General features: G+C 49.1%; 2 protein-coding genes across 3 annotated transcripts; one reads left to right on the forward strand and one right to left on the reverse strand.

Annotated features, from left to right (window-relative positions):
- Positions 1–7,484: 7,484 nt before the first annotated feature.
- On the forward strand, positions 7,485–14,711 carry LOC140289219 (pinopsin-like). The gene is made up of 4 exons (XM_072379249.1): positions 7,485–7,868; positions 10,405–10,730; positions 13,476–13,709; positions 14,346–14,711. Exons 1-4 carry the CDS (start codon positions 7,511–7,513, stop codon positions 14,580–14,582), a joined length of 1,155 nt encoding a protein of 384 aa, XP_072235350.1. The 5' UTR covers positions 7,485–7,510; the 3' UTR covers positions 14,583–14,711.
- Positions 13,276–20,279, reverse strand: LOC140289193 (beta-galactoside alpha-2,6-sialyltransferase 2-like). 2 transcript variants are annotated; one of them, XM_072379247.1, is made up of 7 exons: positions 20,164–20,279; positions 19,316–19,890; positions 19,115–19,212; positions 18,800–18,901; positions 15,709–15,883; positions 13,872–14,167; positions 13,276–13,781 (listed from the first exon to the last, which is right to left on the reverse strand). In XM_072379247.1, the coding sequence occupies exons 2-6, from the start codon at positions 19,887–19,889 to the stop codon at positions 13,920–13,922; spliced, it is 1,197 nt and encodes a 398-aa protein (XP_072235348.1). In that variant the 5' UTR covers position 19,890; positions 20,164–20,279; the 3' UTR covers positions 13,276–13,781; positions 13,872–13,919. The 2 variants fall into 2 exon arrangements, with proteins under 2 accessions (XP_072235348.1, XP_072235347.1); XM_072379246.1 differs by having other exon boundaries at positions 13,276–14,167.
- Between the last annotated feature and the right edge of the window lie 666 nt (positions 20,280–20,945).

A 20,945-nucleotide genomic window follows, 5' to 3' on the forward strand; every position in this document is an offset into this window, starting at 1 on the left:
TTGCAACCTAAAGAGCAGGCAGCTGTCAACGAGAGTCAGGATGAGGTTTAACTGAAGTCTTCCTGTTTAATGTTGAGCCATTTTTGGTTTTCTAGTAACTAAAGCTGTCTGTTAAACCTGCTGATTCAAGAAGCTTTATTTATGCCAAGGGAAATTGCTGTGCAACAGTTATAATACAAAATGGGATAGTAATAGAATAAAAAATTAAATAACATAAGTAACTGAGTACATCACAATTAACAAATGAACTAAATTACCGTTTGTAGGTAGGTGTCAACTGAAGGTAAATGCAATATGCAGCCCTGTTCAATTTCAGCAGACTCAATAAAATACTGAATATACAAAGAAGTGATTTGGATAAGTGACAATGGATAAAGTTACATTTTGGCCTCAGGACGCAGGGTTTCCACTGACTCTCTCTGAGGTAGATGCGTTAAACATGAGTCGATGTGCGAGGGTTGTTCTCAACCAGACTTTGGACAGCTAAAGTTTCAACTTGCTTATTTTAAGGAGGTGAAGTTGTTCCCGTGCATGGTACTGAGAAAGTGACCTGTCCCCACTGATTCCTCCCTAATTTCTTCTTCTTTTGCCCTGAACAGAACTCTTCTTCTACCTGCATTGTTCTCTTAAACTCTTTGCTCAGCAAAGCCATTAGGACCTGATATAAAGCTAGTTTTCAGTAATCTCAGTGACATCTTTGTGGCTTTAGGTCACAAAACATCAACTAATCCTAACCCTAAACACTCAATGGTCACCTGTGAAAAGATGTCCTGTTGGAAAGAAAAGAGAGAATGAAACCTTTTCATTTCTCATCACATCAATATAAAAGTTAAAGCTGGTGGTTAGTCTGGATGTAGATCACCTTCACCTAAAATAACCTTCAACTCCTTCAATTCAAACACTACCATAACCCTATGAATCATTTTCAAGTAATAAAGTAAAAGTGAACAAGGTCCACTTGTTTCCAGAGTCTGCATAAATACTTCAACACAGTTCAGAGCACAGAGATTTAATGCGAGTGCATTGAGCCGCCCACAGATATCAGCTGTGTCTGACTGCAGATTATTGATGAGTCACACTGATCCCAAACATTATGTGAATCAGATGTTAGAAGTTTAATCTCAGCTGCACCAACAGACGGCCGAACATCTGCTCAGATGGGAGCAGCTGCAGGGACCCCCCCCAACTCCTCTCCCATGGCTTGTCTTGCTTCACCGAGCAAAGTCTGAGTAGAGACACATGGGTTCAAATTCTGAAGTTTATCTACTGGTAGCAGGGCTCGTCTGGGCCTTCAGGTTTGTGGGTTTATGTCCAGAATGTGCTCAGGGTTCAGGGTTAACTGGGTTCTAAATGCTGGTGGGTCTGGTGCTGTGTGCTAGCAGGAGGGAGCTAAAAAATCCACACTAAGACGCTGTAGGTGAACATCTTCCTGAGCTGAGCTCCATGTCGTGTTCACAGAATACAGTATGCAAGCTTTTTGCTGTTGAGGCTCATTATGAGGGACCTCCCAGGACAGATCCAGAGTGTTTGAGCTGCTCTGGTTGTCTGGGACTGACACATGCTCATTTTCCCCACAAAAGATCAACTCCTCTGCAGTGCTGTCCATCCAGGATACATGTTAGAACCGTCCTGAAATCATACGGTGAGTGTTCCTGACCAGGTTCCCAACAAAAAATCAATGATCTCAGCGGCCTGGGCCGGGATCTAAAGCCAGCGGATCTAAAGCCAACGGCTTGGGCCTGGATCTAAAGCCAACGGCTTGGGCCGGGATCTAAAGCCAACGGCTTGGGCCGGGATCTAAAGCCAACGGCTTGGGCCGGGATCTAAAGCCAGCGGATCTAAAGCCAGCGGATCTAAAGCCAGCGGATCTAAAGCCAACGGCTTGGGCCGGGATCTAAAGCCAGCGGATCTAAAGCCAGCGGATCTAAAGCCAGCGGATCTAAAGCCAACGGCTTGGGCCGGGATCTAAAGCCAACGGCTTGGGCCGGGATCTAAAGCCAGCGGATCTAAAGCCAGCGGATCTAAAGCCAACGGCTTGGGCCGGGATCCAAAGCCAGCGGATCTAAAGCCAGCGGATCTAAAGCCAGCGGCCTGGGCCGGGATCTAAAGCCAGCGGATCTAAAGCCAGCGGCCCGGGCCTGGATCTAAAGCCAGCGGATCTAAAGCCAACGGCTTGGGCCGGGATCTAAAGCCAGCGGATCTAAAGCCAGCGGATCTAAAGCCAGCGGCCTGGGCCGGGATCTAAAGCCAGCGGATCTAAAGCCAGCGGCCTGGGCCGGGATCTAAAGCCAGCGGCCCGGGCCTGGATCTAAAGCCAACGGCTTGGGCCGGGATCTAAAGCCAACGGCCTGGGCCGGGATCTAAAGCCAGCGGCTTGGGCCGGGATCTAAAGCCAACGGCTTGGGCCTGGATCTAAAGCCAGCGGATCTAAAGCCAACGGCTTGGGCCTGGATCTAAAGCCAGCGGATCTAAAGCCAGCGGATCTAAAGCCAGCGGCCCGGGCCGGGATCTAAAGCCAACGGATCAAAAGCCAGCGGATCTAAAGCCAGCGGATCTAAAGCCAGCGGATCTAAAGCTAGCGGATCTAAAGCCAGCGGATCTAAAGCCAGCGGATCTAAAGCTAGCGGATCTAAAGCCAGCGGATCTAAAGCCAGCGGCCTGGGCCTGGATCTAAAGCCAACGGATCTAAAGCCAGCGGATCTAAAGCCAACGGCTTGGGCCTGGATCTAAAGCCAGCGGATCTAAAGCCAACGGCTTGGGCCTGGATCTAAAGCCAGCGGATCTAAAGCCAGCGGATCTAAAGCCAGCGGCCCGGGCCGGGATCTAAAGCTAGCGGATCTAAAGCCAGCGGATCTAAAGCCAGCGGATCTAAAGCCAGCGGATCTAAAGCTAGCGGATCTAAAGCCAGCGGATCTAAAGCCAGCGGATCTAAAGCTAGCGGATCTAAAGCCAGCGGATCTAAAGCCAGCGGCCTGGGCCTGGATCTAAAGCCAACGGATCTAAAGCCAGCGGATCTAAAGCCAGCGGATCTAAAGCCAGCGGATCTAAAGCCAGCGGATCTAAAGCCAGCGGATCTAAAGCTAGCGGATCTAAAGCCAGCGGTCTGGGTCGGGATCTAATCTTTCTGATGAAATGCACAGAATACAGTCAGGATATTCCTCAGTAAAGGAAGACTTATTTAAAAAGTTTCCAGCTTCAGTTAGCTTCTTTGTGCTTTTGTCAAAGCGATGAAAGATCAGAGGATTCAATGTTTCCACGCAGCAGAACCAAAACCAGGCCCACTTGAGGCCACCTGGTGTCTTTCTTTACTCAGATGCACAGATTTGATCAGGTGGAAATGGGAATTCACTCAGGGTAGGGTTCGGGTTGTTGCTGTTTCTTTTTCAGAAACCAACTGGTGAAACTTCTCTGTAATCTGAAGATAATGAGGTCAGGCTGATTCCTCTGAGACACTGTGCTGCTCAGATGTGTTTGTGTGGCTCTGAAATGGCCCGAGGCACAACTGACGTCCGCTCAACATCTGGATCTGAGCACAGCTGCCTCCTTCAGTGTGTCCTCAGGGGGAAAGATGAGAGGTGAAGATGGGTGGCCAGCTGACAGCTTCCTGCAGTGTGACTTTCAGGAGGTGATGTCAGAGGAAACGGGATCTGCAGGATGTGGGTGTGTCTTTGAAACTCAACACAGGACGCTGAAAGAGGAAGAAATTCCTGCAGGACGTCTGAAATCAGCTCCAGTACTGGTGTGGTCTAATTCAGACTGGGTCCAAGACATCCTCAGTCGACTTTGGATTCTATTGAACCACTGAGGCTGGATCATGTCTTTAAGTCTGGATCATCCTCAGGTCCATTCTGAAATCAAACCATCTTGAGGCTCACTTTGGATTTAATCCAGCCATGCTGGGTCAGACCGGGCCCTCGTGTGTTGGGATCCTGACATGAGGAGAGGTTCTGGGACCATTCAGACTAGGTCCAAACTTCCTAAAACTGGGTCTGGCTATCAGTTGGATTTGGACCTCTTGAGACCAGGTCCTCAGTTCGGGTCTAACTGTCCTCAGGTGCAATCCAAATGAAGTCTTGGGGTCCAGTCCAGACTGAACCGGACATTCTTTGTCCCTCTTATCTGCAGATGAGCAGGTTGGGTTGATCTCAGGGAGTAAAAAATAAAGAAATAAAAATAAAGGTCAGCTTCCCTCTCATCACCACACGCTGTTTCCAGAGTCAAAGCAGCTCCAGCCTGCAAAGCACCACAGGAATCAAATAAATCAGCTTTCCTCAGATACAAACTTGTGAAGTGCGCCCGGCTCAGCCTCCACACTCAGAGCGCCTGTTTTTCAGGCAGGAAATCTGTCGTAAGGTCGTTTCCAGCCGCAGGTCTGACAGCTGGGTCCAGGTCTGCGCTGGAGGTGCTGACAGCTGGGATCTCCAGATGGAGTCTTCTCCTTCACTGAGTCCACGCTTCACACACAGGACGCCCAGCATGACGCGGCATGTGTCCGAACCACGTTGTGATATCTTTGGAAAGTGACTAAAGGAAAGGCCTCATCACACAAACAAATGGCACAAAACCTGGTCAAGGAGGCACCAACCAGTGAAAAGTAGCCTCAAAGAAAGTCACTGCAAAGAGACGTTAGACCATGGAAAACAGCACAAAACCAAGCAGAAAGTGACACCAGAACATAACAGAGGGATGCAAAAACCACCAGGTTTCCAGGACTGCCTCCTTTCACCTTCGTAATAAATCAGGACCATCCTGTCTCAGGGAAACTGCTCCATGCATCTGTTCCTTCAGGACTGAACTACTGTAATTCCTTATTATTGTTCTGTCCCACAGATTCTCTGAAAAGCCTCCAGCTGATCCAAAACCCTGCAGCCAGAGTTCTGCTGAGATCTAACAGCAGAGATCATGTTTCTCCAGCTTTAGCTTCTCTTCATTGGCTCCCTGTTAGATTCAGAATAGAATTTAAGATTCTTCTCCTCACATATAAAGCTCTTAATGACCGAGCTCCATCACATCTTAAAGATCTCACAGTTGGATATTTCCCCAACAGAGCACTTTGCTCTCAGGCTGCAGGTTTCTTTGTGGTTCCCAGAGTTTCTAAAAGCAGAATGGGAGGCAGAGCCTTCAGTTATCAGGCCCCTAAAAGCAGAATGGGAGGCAGAGCCTTCAGTTATTAGGCCCCTAAAAGCAGAATGGGAGGCAGAGCCTTCAGTTATCAGGCCCCTAAAAGCAGAATGGGAGGCAGAGCCTTCAGTTATTAGGCCCCTAAAAGCAGAATGGGAGGCAGAGCCTTCAGTTATCAGGCCCCTAAAAGCAGAATGGGAGGCAGAGCCTTCAGTTATCAGGCCCCTAAAAGCAGAATGGGAGGCAGAGCCTTCAGTTATCAGGCCCCTAAAAGCAGAACGGGAGGCAGAGCCTTCAGTTATCAGGCCCCTAAAAGCAGAATGGGAGGCAGAGCCTTCAGTTATCAGGCCCCTAAAAGCAGAATGGGAGGCAGAGCCTTCAGTTATCAGGCCCCTAAAAGCAGAATGGGAGGCAGAGCCTTCAGTTATCAGGCCCCTAAAAGCAGAACGGGAGGCAGAGCCTTCAGTTATCAGGCCCCTAAAAGCAGAACGGGAGGCAGAGCCTTCAGTTATCAGGCCCCTAAAAGCAGAATGGGAGGCAGAGCCTTCAGTTATCAGGCCCCTAAAAGTAGAATGGGAGGCAGAGCCTTCAGTTATCAGGCCCCTAAAAGCAGAATGGGAGGCAGAGCCTTCAGTTATCAGGCCCCTAAAAGCAGAATGGGAGGCAGATCCTTCAGTTATCAGGCCCCTAAAAGCAGAATGGGAGGCAGAGCCTTCAGTTATCAGGCCCCTAAAAGCAGAATGGGAGGCAGAGCCTTCAGTTATCAGGCCCCTAAAAGCAGAATGGGAGGCAGAGCCTTCAGTTATCAGGCCCCTAAAAGTAGAATGGGAGGCAGAGCCTTCAGTTATCAGGCCCCTAAAAGCAGAATGGGAGGCAGAGCCTTCAGTTATCAGGCCCCTAAAAGCAGAATGGGAGGCAGAGCCTTCAGTTATCAGGCCCCTAAAAGCAGAATGGGAGGCAGAGCCTTCAGTTATCAGGCCCCTAAAAGCAGAATGGGAGGCAGAGCCTTCAGTTATCAGGCCCCTAAAAGCAGAATGGGAGGCAGAGCCTTCAGTTATCAGGCCCCTAAAAGCAGAATGGGAGGCAGAGCCTTCAGTTATCAGGCCCCTAAAAGCAGAATGGGAGGCAGAGCCTTCAGTTATCAGGCCCCTAAAAGCAGAATGGGAGGCAGAGCCTTCAGTTATCAGGCCCCTAAAAGCAGAATGGGAGGCAGAGCCTTCAGTTATCAGGCCCCTAAAAGCAGAACGGGAGGCAGAGCCTTCAGTTATCAGGCCCCTAAAAGCAGAATGGGAGGCAGAGCCTTCAGTTATCAGGCCCCTCTCTGTGGAACCAGCTGCCAGTTTGGCTTCAGGAAGCAGACACCCTCTCTACCTTTAAGATCAGGCTGAAACTTTCCTTTCTGATAAAGCTTATAGTTAGGGATGGCTCAGGTGAGCCTGAAACATCCCATAGTTCTGCTGCTATAGGCCCAGCCTGCTGGGGGAGCTCCCATGATGCACCTCTCCTCCCTCCATGTACAGATGACATCATTGCTGTCATTAACTTGTGTTTCTCTCTCTCAGCAGGTGTCTCTGGCCTGGTGTTACGCTGCTTGTTGTCCCCTCTTTCCTGTCCTCTCAGCCCCAGCTGGTCCAGGCAGATGGACCCTTCCTGGTTCTGGTTCTGATGGAGGTTTCTTCCTGTTAAAAGGGAGTTTTTTCTCTCCACAGTGGCCTCGAGCCCTTTGCTGGCTGGATCAGAACCAGGGCGTGTAATGCCACTTCACACTATTATCAGTCATCTTACAGCTGGTCCCACAGGTCTTCTTTTTACAGTCGGGTCAGTGGAGCTGGACTAACCCGAGGGAAAGTGTGCTGAACGAGCAGGTGGAGTTCAGAACCTGCGGTCCAGCTGTGCTGAACGAGCAGGTGGAGTTCAGAACCTGAGGTCCAGCTGTGCTGAACGAGCAGGTGGAGTTCAGAACCTGAGGTCCAACACTGGTCTATGGAAAAGCTTCACATCCCAGCTTTCATTTGAGGAATATTTATTTTGATCGACTCTTTGGTCGTTTCTGTCTCCTATCTGCTGTTTGCTCACGTGCACGCACACATGCACGGTGGGCTCAGGTTCTGTGTGACTTATGAAACATGTCCTGTTTCTTCTGTCCGCTCCGGGTCAGATAAGGCGATGACGTCGCACGGAGCTGCTCTGTGATTGGCTGTCAGGAGTATAAACAGAGCGTGGCTCTGCTCAGCGGTCCTCACAGGTTTTGAAGCTGAACTCAGTCGGACCGGATCTGAAGCTGCGACGGAGGATGGAGCGGAGAGCGCGGCTCCGCGCAGCCGCAGCGAGTTCTCACCTGTAGGAGCACAGGTGCGGCGGCGGCGCGCGCGCCCACGCGCGGCCCGACATGTTTCCAGAGCTGAGCAACGTGAACGCGAGCTCGAACCTGAGCCAGCCGAACTCTCTGCAGGAGTGGAGTGACACGCCGCTGGTGCGGCTGTCGCGCGGCGGGCACCGCGTGGTGTCGGTGTTTCTGGGCTCCATCATGGTTCTGGGGATCATCAACAACCTGTTGGTGCTGGTTTTGTTCTGCCGCTTCAAGAGCCTCCGGACCCCGGTCAACATGCTGCTGCTGAACATCAGTGTGAGCGACATGCTGGTGTGTCTGTGCGGCACGACGCTCAGCTTCGCCTCCAGCCTGCGCGCGCGCTGGCTGTTCGGCCGCCGCGGCTGCATGTGGTACGGCTTCATCAACTCCTGCTTCGGTGAGTTGGTTCCGACACCGGGTCGTTCTGTTGCTGCTGACAGTTTGATCAGAGCAGTTTTAGCCTCAGAGTCCAGCTGTTTCCAGATGTTTGAGCTGTTATCAGAGGCTGGGTCCCAGAAACAGGCTGCAGCAGCAGATAAGACCCTCCGGGGCAGTTTGAGAACCAGGTCAGGGAGGAACACCTGTCATCAGACACCATCTGACTCAGAACCACTGAACTGTAAAGTATGTCGCTGTTGTTTTCTCAAACCCAACAAACTTTGCCTTCATGTCTTTCGATGTCTGGCTCAGAAAACTTCCATCTTACAGCCGATGATGGGACATGAAAACAGAGTTTTTATCAGTTCTCAGCAGCTTTAAAGTGAATCTCTGGTCTGAGCTCCTTTATTCTCCAACACAGCCTGAACCCTCTGAGACGAGCTTTCTGTCATTTCTTTAAGGAGTCTTCAGGAATAGTTCTCCAGGCTTCTTGAAGGACATCCCAAAGCTCTTCTTTGGATGTGGGCTGCCTTTTGTTCCGTTCTCTGTCAGATGATCCCACACTGCTTCAATAATGTTGAGGTCCGGGCTCTGGGGAGGATTCATCCCTCCATAAGACCTGTTGCCACTGATTTTCAGTCCACTTCTTGTGTCATTTGGCACAGCTCAGCCTTTTCTCCCTGTTTCCCTTCCTTAAGAACGGCTTCTTGACAGCCACCCTTCCATGGAGACCATTTCTGATGAGGCTTGGGCCAACAGTAGATGGATCAGCTGAAGGTCCAGATGCATCTCTCAGGTCCTGTCAGGTCACAGCTGGATTTTTTCCTCTTTCTTAAGGACATCACTTTCAGATCCTGTTCATCTGCTGGAGATAGTTTTTTAGGCCTGACACTTCTTCTTTTGTCCTCCACTTGTCCAGTTTCCTCAAATGTTTTAAGGACACACTGCACACCATGCTGAGATATGCCAAGTTTTCAGCTAATAGCTCTTTGGGAATCACCTTGTTGCTGCAGAAATCCTATTTTCTGTCTGTCAAACTGTGTTTTCTTTGCTGTTTTTCATAGATGCAGCTAAAGAAATGGGAACAAATGATGTGTCTTTGTGACAAAGTGCCTAAAGATCCAGTTTAAAATGGCTTCTTTGCTAAGTTGTCTGTTCTGTGTCGACACAACACTGGTTCATCCCTTGAGTTAGGAGCCTTTTTTCTACCTGAAGGGTTCAAAGGTCAGAGTTAAGTGGCTGAAAAAAGAAAAAACACTGAAAATGTTCAGGAACAAGGGCTGAAGATGAGGGAAAAAGCAGAAAATGTCCAAAGAAAAACTGTGAAAGAGCTTCAGAAAGCTGCAGAACTGTTGATCAGGACACTTTAAAGGTTTCAGAAAGCTGCAGAACTGTTGATCAGGACACTTTAAAGGTTTCAGAAAGCTGCAGAACTGCTGATCAGGACACTTTAAAGGTTTCAGAAAGCTGCAGAACTATTGATCAGGACACTTTAAAGGTTTCAGAAAGCTGCAGAACTATTGATCAGGACACTTTAAAGGTTACAGAAAGCTGCAGAACTATTGATCAGGACACTTTAAAGGTTTCAGAAAGCTGCAGAACTGTTGATCAGGACACTTTAAAGGTTTCAGAAAGCTGCAGAACTGTTGATCAGGACACTTTAAAGGTTTCAGAAAGCTGCAGAACTGTTGATCAGGACACTTTAAAGGTTTCAGAAAGCTGCAGAACTGTTGATCAGGACACTTTAAAGGTTTCAGAAAGCTGCAGAAGTATTGATCAGGACACTTTAAAGGTTTCAGAAAGCTGCAGAACTATTGATCAGGACACTTTAAAGGTTACAGAAAGCTGCAGAACTATTGATCAGGACACTTTAAAGGTTTAAAGCTGCAGAACTATTGATCAGGACACTTTAAAGGTTTCAGAAAGCTGCAGAACTGTTGATCAGGACACTTTAAAGGTTTCAGAAAGCTGCAGAACTATTGATCAGGACACTTTAAAGGTTTCAGAAAGCTGCAGAACTGTTGATCAGGACACTTTAAAGGTTACAGAAAGCTGCAGAACTATTGATCAGGACACTTTAAAGGTTACAGGAAGCTGCAGAACTATTGATCAGGACACTTTAAAGGTTTCAGAAAGCTGCAGAACTGTTGATCAGGACACTTTAAAGGTTTCAGAAAGCTGCAGAACTATTGATCAGGACACTTTAAAGGTTTCAGAAAGCTGCAGAACTATTGATCAGGACACTTTAAAGGTTTCAGAAAGCTGCAGAACTATTGATCAGGACACTTTAAAGGTTACAGAAAGCTGCAGAACTGTTGATCAGGACACTTTAAAGGTTACAGAAAGCTGCAGAACTGTTGATCAGGACACTTTAAAGGTTCCAGGGAAGAAATGAGACTGGGTCTGGACTCTGGGTTGGATCCAAAGAACGTGGACTTTGTGGTTCTTTATATTTGTTCCAGAAACACTGAATTCACTAAATATTCTGATTGTTCTTCCATTCTGATCTGATGAATCCGACCTTGTTCTGTCTCTAAACCAGCTCTCGCCCTCAGGCATCGTGTCGCTCATCTCGCTGTCGGTCCTGTCCTACGACCGCTACAGCACCCTGATGGTGTACAACAAGCGGTCGGCGGACTACAGGAAGCCTCTGCTGGCGGTGGGCGGATCCTGGCTGTACTCACTGCTGTGGACGGTGCCCCCCCTGCTGGGCTGGAGCAGCTACGGCCTGGAGGGGGCGGGGACCAGCTGCTCGGTCACATGGACGGAGAGGTCGGCCCGCTCGCACTCCTACATCATCTGCCTGTTCGTGTTCTGCCTGGGCCTGCCCGTCCTGGTCATGGTGTACTGCTACAGCCGCCTGCTGCACGCCGTCAAACAGGTGACCTTTGACCTCGCACAGCTGACCTCCAAACTCAGCTGGACCCCAGGGTTCTGACCCACTCACAGCGCTGTTTCTAACAGCCTCATTTTTCTTTCACTTAATTCTTCAATTATTTAAAATCATTTTTGGGCTTTTTTTAAATTTCTGTTTTTTTCTTGTTTTTTTTTCTTTATCCTCATTTAAATCTTTTATATTTGTACTTTTTGGTTTTTGTCTATATTTTGGATGGCAGTCCTAACCTGACGGCCTCATTTTTTATTGATCTATTGATTATTATTGACCGGATTTGTACCTCCATTTAAACTTTTTATCATTTTTTTTGCTGCTTTTTGTACAGAATTAACTTTTTCACTCATATTTTTACAATACTTTTATAGCATTTGCTTTTTGGTCTATTTAATTAGTTTTTGCTTGATATTTAATATTCCTCATTTTTATCATGGACTCATTTTCTGCCCTGCGGTCACAGAAAACAGCAAAGTTAAGGAAGGGGAGATCAGCAGCTAACGTCTCTCTGCTGGTGTCGGCGTCACATGATCCGTTCACATTCCTCACAGTCGGTCAAACGCAGACCTGAACCCTGACGACTCTCAGAATAAAGCCTCACAGACACTGTTCTGCTGCTGCTTCATTTGCTTGAACACACCTTCAATTCTCAGAAAAACAAGGCTAATGATCCATGAAATGATGCTTTTAAGACGACTGAATAAATGTTCCTGCTTTAGATTAACAGCAGAGAAGAGAAGTGTAAAGTTATAGAAACCGAACCTGCTTTCAGGTAAAGCTCCGGGGAGAAAACGCTGATAAGCTAAATGTCTCCTGAAGAGTCCCACTTTAAAGCAGCTCCAAAACCTTTAAACTAGGAGTTTCTGGCTCGTTTGGAAGTGCTTCGACTTTGGTTTGCACCAGTTGTGTCTGGCTTTTGACAACCAGCTGACGGCTCGGCCATGTTTCAGCTCTGAGAAACTCTGGTGCTGCTCAGCAGGATGTTTGGATCATTCTCTGGTTGCAGGATGAAGCTTTGGAGGCATTTAGTGGAACTGGAGCAGATCAGATGTTTCAGCTCAGAGTTCATTGCTGCCATCAGCAGCTCCATCATCAGTGAAGATAAGTGACCAGAACCTGTGGCAGCAGAACCTGTGGCAGCAGAACCTGTGGCAGCCAGAACCTGTGGCAGCAGAACCTGTGGCAGCCAGAACCTGTGGCAGCCAGAACCTGTGGCAGCAGAACCTGCGGCAGCCAGAACCTGTGGCAGCCAGAACCTGTGGCAGCAGAACCTGTGGCAGCCAGAACCTGTGGCAGCCAGAACCTGTGGCAGCAGAACCTGTGGCAGCAGAACCTGTGGCAGCAGAACCTGTGGCAGCCAGAACCTGTGGCAGCCGAACCTGTGGCAGCCGAACCTGTGGCAGCCAGAACCTGTGGCAGCAGAACCTGTGGCAGCAGAACCTGTGGCAGCCAGAACCTGTGGCAGCAGAACCTGTGGCAGCCAGAACCTGTGGCAGCCAGAACCTGTGGCAGCCAGAACCTGTGGCAGCAGACCCTGTGGCAGCAGACCCTGTGGCAGCAGAACCTGTGGCAGCAGAACCTGTGGCAGCCAGAACCTGTGGCAGCCGAACCTGTGGCAGCCGGAACCTGTGGCAGCAGAACCTGTGGCAGCAGAACCTGTGGCAGCAGAACCTGTGGCAGCCGAACCTGTGGCAGCCAGAACCTGTGGCAGCAGAACCTGTGGCAGCAGAACCTGTGGCAGCAGAACCTGTGGCAGCAGAACCTGTGGCAGCCGAACCTGTGGCAGCCGAACCTGTGGCAGCTGAAACTGTGGCAGCCGAACCTGTGGCAGCCGAACCTGTGGCAGCCAGAACCTGTGGCAGCAGAACCTGTGGCAGCAGAACCTGTGGCAGCAGAACCTGTGGCAGCCAGAACCTGTGGCAGCCAGAACCTGTGGCAGCAGAACCTGTGGCAGCCAGAACCTGTGGCAGCAGAACCTGTGGCAGCCAGAACCTGTGGCAGCCAGAACCTGTGGCAGCCGGACCCCGCGGGGTAATTTATACACAGTGGAACTGAAATGTAGGAAAATGGCTTTAAATTAAAGTCTGGAATGTGAACTTTTGGCACATAATTTGGCACATTATGGATCCCCATCCATAATGTTTGGGTCCGTTAAAGGCATCCAGGTCAGTAGTTTAGAGCGAGAGGTTGAGGGTTTTGGTGAACAGCTGTTTATTGTTGGATTGCGCCTCCAACGGGTGTCGGTCATGTTTTCTACAACAAACCATCAGCAGTTGGGAGGGAGAAAAAGATCTGACGCCAGCCACAAACCCTCCGTCCTGGTCAGCAGCAGGATGGGAAACCCCAACCCTCCACATCCTGGAGTGGAAACGTCAGCAGGAAGGAACACAACAGACGGATTATATCTTTACCGTGAAAAGGTCGGCTCCCGTGGCTGCTTCACTGAGGACGAACGCATGTAAATCTAAAACTATACAGACAGCAGGTTCCCCCTCTGCAGGATGAGGAAGGTATCGGATGCAGAGAGGAGACTATGCAGAAGCTCCGAGTTTATTAGAACAGAAGGATTCAAAATGGACTGAACTACAACACAAAATCACACAGTTACAAATGAATCATTCAGAAAGCAGCAAAAAGGACTTTATGTAGAAGTTTTACGGAACAAAACATCTGATTTAATTTCAAATCCCACACAGAAAGCTGTCCGTTTCACCTCTTTTGTTATTTTTCTGCCAGGTGGGCCGCATCCGGCGGTCAGCGGCCCGCCGCAGGGAGTTCCACATCCTGTTTATGGTCATCACCACGGTGGTGTGTTACCTGCTCTGCTGGATGCCGTACGGCGTGGTCGCCATGATGGCCACCTTCGGCCGGCCGGGACTCATCAGCCCGGTGGCCAGCGTCGTCCCGTCGATCCTCGCCAAGAGCAGCACGGTCATTAACCCCATCATCTACATCCTCATGAACAAACAGGTGAGTGCCAGACGCACCTGTTCCCAGGTGACTGCCTCAGGTCACCAGGTTCTGCCTAAAAGTTAGGAACAGCTTCCACAGAATAGAGTCCAAAAAGTTTATCAGAAAATGTTTTCAACATGTTGAAGCTTTCCGTCTGAGGAGCTGAATGAAAACTGTTACCTGTTAGTCACTAAGCCTCCTCTGGAGCTCCGGGTCAGGGGTCAGGGGTCAGGGCCCACAGCTGACGGCACTGAAGCCCCTCAGAGACACCTTCCCCCGGGTCCTGAGCTGGTCCTGGTTCCCTCTGTTGATCCGCTGGACCAGCAGCTTTTCATACAGCAGGGGGTGGTACGCGCCCAGCGTGCACGCGGCGTCATGGTAACGCTCGTGGTAGTGGCAGAGATCAGTGCGGCGCAGCGACGGCAGGAACTCGTACACACTGATGTCACGGCACAGTGACATCATCACCACAATGCCTGAACGTGTGACATCATCAGAGGAAACACAAATATCAGATTATACTGTAAAAAACTAACTGAACACAAAGCACAGACATGACTTCCTGTGAAATCTAACCTATTTTTGAATGAATCCAGAAGCTTTCGTGCTAAATGTTGTGATGGTAACACATGAAGGTCATGTGATGTGTTTCAGTTCTACCGCTGCTTCCTGATCTTGTTCCACTGCCGGCACCAGCTGACAGAGCTCGGACCCTCCTCCATGCCCTCAAAGACCACCGCCGTGCAGCTGAACCGCCGCGTGACGGACGGCGGTCCTGCCCAGCCGCCCTCCAACAAGCCCTTAGTGGACGACCCCGAGGGCACCAGCGCTGCTGTGTCTGATAAAATCGCACCATCTGAGCCGCCGCTGCACGAATTCTCCTCCTGCTGAGAGCCAGCGACCGAGCTGGCTGTATCCACGGCAACACCATTTCCTGCTGTCAGGTGGTGACCGTCAGCGTTGGGGTTCTGTCAGTCTGGAGCAGCCAAAGGGACAGATTTCAGATGGTGAAGACGGCGGTGGAGCTGAAGTGACCACGGTCACCGCGTCCTGCCTTCAGAACAAGCTTCCTGTGATCTGGATCCACAGGAGGAAAAGTCCTGCTAAAGATAAGGCAGTTCTGGTCCAGTCCAAGTCAACGAGGGACTGCATTAATCAGATCCACCTCGAGGGCCCAGTGAAGCGAGTGAGTTCTTCATTGGGTGGAATTACAAAGATGCTTCTGTGTAAACCCTGTGTTCCCAAAGTACCCACAATCCTCTGCCCAGAGTGTTCAGCTGCCAGCCGCTGGACTGAACCGTGTCCAGTTCATAGAACTTAATGAAGGGGAACCAGTGTGATTGGATCATATGTGTGAAGTCTGTGCTCTTAAATGCTGCGTTTAAGTGCTGGTAAGAGGCTGGGACATCCAGGTCTTCTGTGAGTTTAAGTGTAAACATTGAATAAAAAGTAGGATTTGAGCTGGAAGTAGCTCCTAAGTGTGTCAGACGATCCGTTTGTGGGATTAGTTTTTATTTCATGTGTAGAACCTAAACATTTGTGGCTTTGTGTGATGTTGTGGGAATGTTTGGTGTCTGACTCACACAGAGCTGCATTAATGGAGCTCATCTGAATCACAGTCAGGTTATTTTGTCATATATACATTAAATATTTTAGGGTTTTTACATTCATTTTCTTACTTACCTGATTCATTTAAATTGATTCATATTAACAATATTTTCAGGTTAATTATAAAGACAGTCAGACATTCTCTGTTGTAGAATCTCTTTGGATGTATTTGTCCTGGTTTCAGGTCTCACATTTTCAGAGAAACCTTTAGAATATTCTGTATTTTCCCATTTTAAACTGTGGTTTGACCTCTGAACTGATTTCCTGAGTTAATAAAATACATTTTCCTTCAGTTTCATGCTGTCGTCAGCTCTGTCACTTCTTCCAGAAACAAAACTTAATGTGTGAAAACATGGTGGTTTTGGAACATATTCTTGGTAAAATCCTTGATGTTCTGGTACTGCTGTACCTATAAAGCCAGACGAGGGAGGGTTGGGCTGGATCTGGTCCTCAGTGTTGTCCTGGATCAGGTCCCACAGAGTCCAGATGAACGTTGGATGGAGGATGTAGAACGGCTGCTTGGGTCGCAGGCGGCGCCGCTCAATGTACGGCGTGAACAGATCGAAGTCGGGCTTCAGGAACCACTGTAAGGAACAACAGCTCACCTTAGATTCACCTTTTTGATGCTCACAGCTGAGCAGGATAACACAGAAAACACATATTCGGTCCTCTGTGGGCAGTTTTGAGCCTCAGGGCCACCGTAGGACTTAAATACAGACAGCAGCATTCATATGTGGTACGTTTTTCCACCATTACTGTGACCCTAAAAGGTGGGTTAGGGTTAGCAGAAACATCGACCATTTGTGCTCTGTTGTGTGACCTTAAAGGCCCTGACCTGCTCTGACAAGAGGAAGATGGAAGGAAGGAAGGAAGGAAGGAAGGAAGGGAGGGAGGGAGGGAGGGAGGAAGGAAGGGAGGAAGGACGGACGGACGGACGGACGGACGGACGGACGGGAGGGAAGGAAGGAAGGAAGGAAGGAAGGGAGGGAGGGAGGGAGGGAAGGAAGGAAGGAAGGAAGGAAGGAAGGAAGGGAGGGAGGGAGGGAGGGAGGGAGGGAGGGAGGGAGGGAGGGAGGGAGGAAGGAAGGACGGGAAGGAAGGAAGGAAGGAAGGAAGGGAGGGAGGGAGGGAGGGAGGGAGGGAAGGAAGGAAGGAAGGAAGGGAGGGAGGGAGGGAGGGAGGGAGGACGGGAGGGAGGAAGGAAGGAAGGAAGGAAGGGAGGGAGGGAGGAAGGAAGGAAGGAAGGAAGGAAGGAAGGAAGGAAGGAAGGAAGGAAGGAAGGAAGGAGGGAGGGAGGGAGGGAGGGAGGGAGGAAGGAAGGAAGGAAGGAAGGAAGGGAGGACGGGAGGGAGGAAGGAAGGAAGGAAGGAAGGAAGGAAGGAAGGAAGGAAGGAAGGAAGGAAGGAAGGAAGGAAGGAAGGGAGGGAGGGAGGGAGGGAGGGAGGGAGGGAGGGAGGGAGGGAGGAAGGAAGGACAGATAGACGGACTGACTGACTGACTGACTGACTGACTGACTGACTGACTGACGGACTGACTGACTGACTGACTGACTGACTGACTGACTGACTGACTGACGGACGGACTGACTGACTGACGGACGGACTGACTGACTGACTGACTGACGGACGGACAGATAGACGGACTATGAACCCATCTTGCCGTGTTTGGACCCACCAGATGATGACCCAGATCTAAGAATAAATTCAGACACACAGCAGCTGCTGACAGAAGGTGGCAGTCAGTCTGGACCCTTCTGCAGGGCGAAGGCACCTCTTATACACTCCATATCCTGTTATAATGTGTACTGCTTTCGCTTTATTGGGACTAAACACTGCACTGAAGTAAGTGAAGACACTAAATTTAGAATAAAACACACATACTAATGCACAAGAACTCGGGTTTTAGAAAATGTGGTGAAGATAAATCCAAATAGAAAAGATAAGAGCCTCACGGGAGCTGCAGTGACAGACAGATGTTGGCCGAGAGTCAAGCCAGGAGTGAACAAAAGCCTGCTCAATGCAACTGTAAAATCTGTATTTTTCCAGAAGGGACTCGGGTTTATTCCTTTTTCCTGAATGAACTCGACTGCTCCTGATTCTTTACTCCCTCTGTTGTCTTCTTTGTTTATCCGACTTCAACAAACTGAGCAGGAACTCTGTTTTTGCTGGAATGAGGCATTTTGAGAAGTCCAGTGTTAAAACTGGCTCTGACCTGGATATGTTCCACTCAACACTCGGCATCTTTCTCCTGTGTAAAACCTCATTTAGGCCAAGGTCAGTAAATATGACAGGATGCAGAAGGTGTCCAGCAGACAGCTGGCATGGATCAGAACCAAAGCTCACTGAGGTGATCCGTGTGTTGGACAGAGGCTCGGGTCAGATACTGTGTTTTCCATGGCGATAACGAGATAAACGTGGCTCTTTGAGGACTAAAACATGTCGTAAATGTTGGTGGGTGTTCTGTCAGACGTTTAAAATGCGTGACATTTCTGCTTATTGTGCCTGTAATCTGTCAGTTAGAACCTAAACAGCACCTGCTGCAGCATCCTCTCTGAGTGTGGTCTCCACCTGGCGGGCAGCGCACGGCGTGCTGAACATGATGTTTCAACACGGGGCATATGGGTGCATTTTAACGTAACTCAGCAGACAATAAAACAGAGTCTGCGATGGGAGTCGGTGGCAAAGTAGGCTGAAAAAATACGACCAACCTGAAGGCGCCACAAGGAGCTTTGTTCGAAGTTTTAAGTGCTGTTAAAGATAATATTAATGTTACTCGACAATCGGCTAGTGGTAAATTTCATAGTAAGCTTATAAATGAATACGTTTTCCACATACTCCTGGCGCAAATGGGCTGCTAACTCCAGGCTAAAATTAGCTTTGTTCTGTTTTTATAGAAAATATGCATCTGGCAGACAAGGCCAGGTTGTGTGTGATGGACATCCGTCACTCATTTGGTGTTTGGTCATTGGACTTTAGTAAATTCTGATAAATAAATCCACAATTGCTAAAGTAGAATGTTTTTGTCTTTTTTGGAGTAATGAACATTGATTCCACTGTTTATCTGTGTGTAATTGCACAATCCTTGGATCAGAAAGTAACCCTAACCCTCCCGTTGGGTGGAAACCTGGAATGTGTAAAACCTAAAAATCGAAAATCCTTTATTATTGTAATTATTGGTGAAAATATCCAATCTGCAAACTCACAATGTGTTGAACTTATGGATCTGCTATTTTCACACCTTATGTGTGACACGGTCCAACAACAAACTCCAAAACTTATTGACCTAAATTAATTTGTTAAAAGACTATTCTTTTTTTTTTACTAAAATTGGACTAAAACCTTTTTGAATTTCCGTCGATTAAAGCTATCACATATTGAAATGACTAAAATTTGACTAAAACTAATCAGCATTTTAGTCCTAAAGACTAAAGATGGTTGTCAGAAACCACACTGGGCCGATAAAGACAAACCGATCCTTCACTGGATCAATCGGGAACTTACCTGAGTGAGGTTGGCCGAGTACAGAGCCGGGTCCCAGACCAGCAGAGTGACGTCTCGGTACAAAGAGCTGCTGCTGAACTTGTGTTCGGGCCGAGATGCGATCTGAGCAAAGGAGAACAAGAAGAGGAGTAAGAGGCAGAAAGGGAACCGAGGAGGTGGGGGGCGGAGCCTGGAACCCAGGAGGCGGAGCCTGGAACCCAGGAGGCGGAGCCTGGAACCCAGGAGGTGGGGGGCGGAGCCTGGAACCCAGGAGGCGGAGCCTGGAACCCAGGAGGCGGAGCCTGGAACCCAGGAGGGGGGGGGCGGAGCCTGCACCTGCGAGTTGATGATGCGGATGGTGGTCTTGCTGCCCACGTCTCTCTCGAAGCCTTTGGTGGGGGCGGCATTGAAACGCAGAACTGCATCATGGGAGTCTGAATGAAGCAGCATGAGAACAGGTTTGTTTAGGGTTAGGGTTTAGGCTTGGAGTTAGGATTAGAGTTTCTGCTCTCGTCCTTCACACCAGCGAAGTCTTACCAATCTCGCCTCCCAGTGAGGAGTTCAGGACGGCCCCTGCTGATGTCACCACAGCGCAGGTCTGATACGGAGACGCCTGGAGTTCCTGAAGGGTCTGTGAAGGCACGAGGCGGTCCCAACCAAGGCTGGAGAATGGCTCCTCAGTCCCATCCACAGTCCGGATCCTGCTCCTCCTCTTTAGATCACAGTACAGCTGCAAACAGGACTTGTGGGCACCCCTTTGTCCCCGGTACACCACCTTGTGTTTGTTGGAACTCAGGTGGACTTTCAGGACTTTCTGGAGACGAGGACTCAACATCCCTACAGTCAGGTTACCGGTCCAAAGCCTCCGGAGAACCTCCAGAGACTGCTTGTTGTGGTACTCCCAAGATCTGGACCTATAGTCAGCTTTCATCCTGTCCCAGTCCTTCCCAGCAGGTCTGCCATGGGTCCTGGTCTGCTCCTGAACGCAGCAGGTTCTGCTCTGGGTCAATCTGGACTCTGATCGGAGGTCCAGGAAGTGACAGAGCAGGGACAGGAAGAGGAGAAGCCAGGTCAGCAGAGCTGCCAGAAGAACCCTTCTCCAGATCTTCATGCTGCAATCACAACGAGGAGGTTTAAGGGCCGGGGTCTGAAACAAGGACTTCTACTGATGGGGCTGGGATCAGACATAAGGGGGACGGCGGGCCGAACTCAAAGAGGCACTTTCCGACAGTCCTTCTACTTGTTTTATTGTTCTACGCTCATAAAGAAATATCAACACATTTCCTTATTGATAATTACAACTGTTGTTTCTGAATAATACAGGTGAATTAAGTCAATATGTTCAGGTTAACATCTGATCCTCCAATCAGAGCAAGCTGTCTCACCTGTTGGTCCCTCCCACCAGTGAAGCGAGCACACAGGAGGCAACACCGGACCAGCGAGGATCCTGATGAAGGTCGGCATCCACATCCACCGGCAAAGAGAGCTGTGGCTTCACAGCAGAGCGAACACTCCCTGTCCTGAATGTGGAGCCGCTTCATTAGCCTGTCCTGAATGTGGAGCCGCTTCATTAGCCTGTCCTGAATGTGGAGCCGCTTCATTAGCCTGTCCTGAATGTGGAGCCGCTTCATTAGCAGTCTGCCCGAGTCTGACTGGAGGTGTTGTCACCAGGCAACCTTCAGAGCCCTCTTTCCCCTCCTCTTCCTCACCCCGTCTGTGTCAGATAAACTTCTCGTGTTTCCGTGTTGTTCAGCTCAGGCTGAATCCATGTGATTCTTTACCGCTTAACAGGAACTGATTCAATATTTAAGTAAAACTGAAGTAAATAAATAAAAAAATCTCAAAAAGAAAAAGTGAGTAATGTTCATTTATAAAAACTTGATTAGAAATATGAGAAATAATAGATCAAGTTAAAAAAAACCCTGCAGCCAGAGTTCTGCTGAGATCTAACAGCAGAGATCATGTTTCTCCAGTTTTAGCTTCTCTTCATTGGCTCCCTGTTAGATTCAGAATAGAATTTAAGATTCTTCTCCTCACATATAAAGCTCTTAATGACCGAGCTCCATCATATCTTAAAGATCTCACAGCTGGATATTTCCCCAACAGAGCACTTTGCTCTCAGGCTGCAGGTTTCCTTGTGGTTCCCAGAGTTTCTAAAAGCAGAATG

This window comes from Leuresthes tenuis, unplaced genomic scaffold, assembly GCF_036924035.1.
Source record: "Leuresthes tenuis unplaced genomic scaffold, fLeuTen1.0.hap1 SCAF_1, whole genome shotgun sequence".
In the NCBI taxonomy this organism is placed as follows: Eukaryota; Metazoa; Chordata; class Actinopteri; order Atheriniformes; family Atherinopsidae; genus Leuresthes; species Leuresthes tenuis.

What these genes read in the sequence shown, in the direction of transcription:
- LOC140289219 (XM_072379249.1), top strand. Translation starts at nt 7,511, where the DNA reads ATGTTTCCAGAGCTGAGCAACGTGAACGCGAGCTCGAACCTGAGCCAG. An exon ending in CTTCATCAACTCCTGCTTCG is followed by an intron (nt 7,869 to 10,404) that starts GTGAGTTGGTTC and finishes TCTCGCCCTCAG; the next exon opens with GCATCGTGTCGCTCATCTCG. An exon ending in ACATCCTCATGAACAAACAG is followed by an intron (nt 13,710 to 14,345) that starts GTGAGTGCCAGA and finishes GATGTGTTTCAG; the next exon opens with TTCTACCGCTGCTTCCTGAT.
- LOC140289193 (XM_072379247.1), bottom strand. Translation starts at nt 19,889, where the DNA reads ATGAAGATCTGGAGAAGGGTTCTTCTGGCAGCTCTGCTGACCTGGCTT. An exon ending in TCCGCATCATCAACTCGCAG is followed by an intron (nt 18,902 to 19,114) that starts GTGCAGGCTCCG and finishes TCCTTTGCTCAG; the next exon opens with ATCGCATCTCGGCCCGAACA. An exon ending in TCCCTCGTCTGGCTTTATAG is followed by an intron (nt 14,168 to 15,708) that starts GTACAGCAGTAC and finishes TCACACGTTCAG; the next exon opens with GCATTGTGGTGATGATGTCA.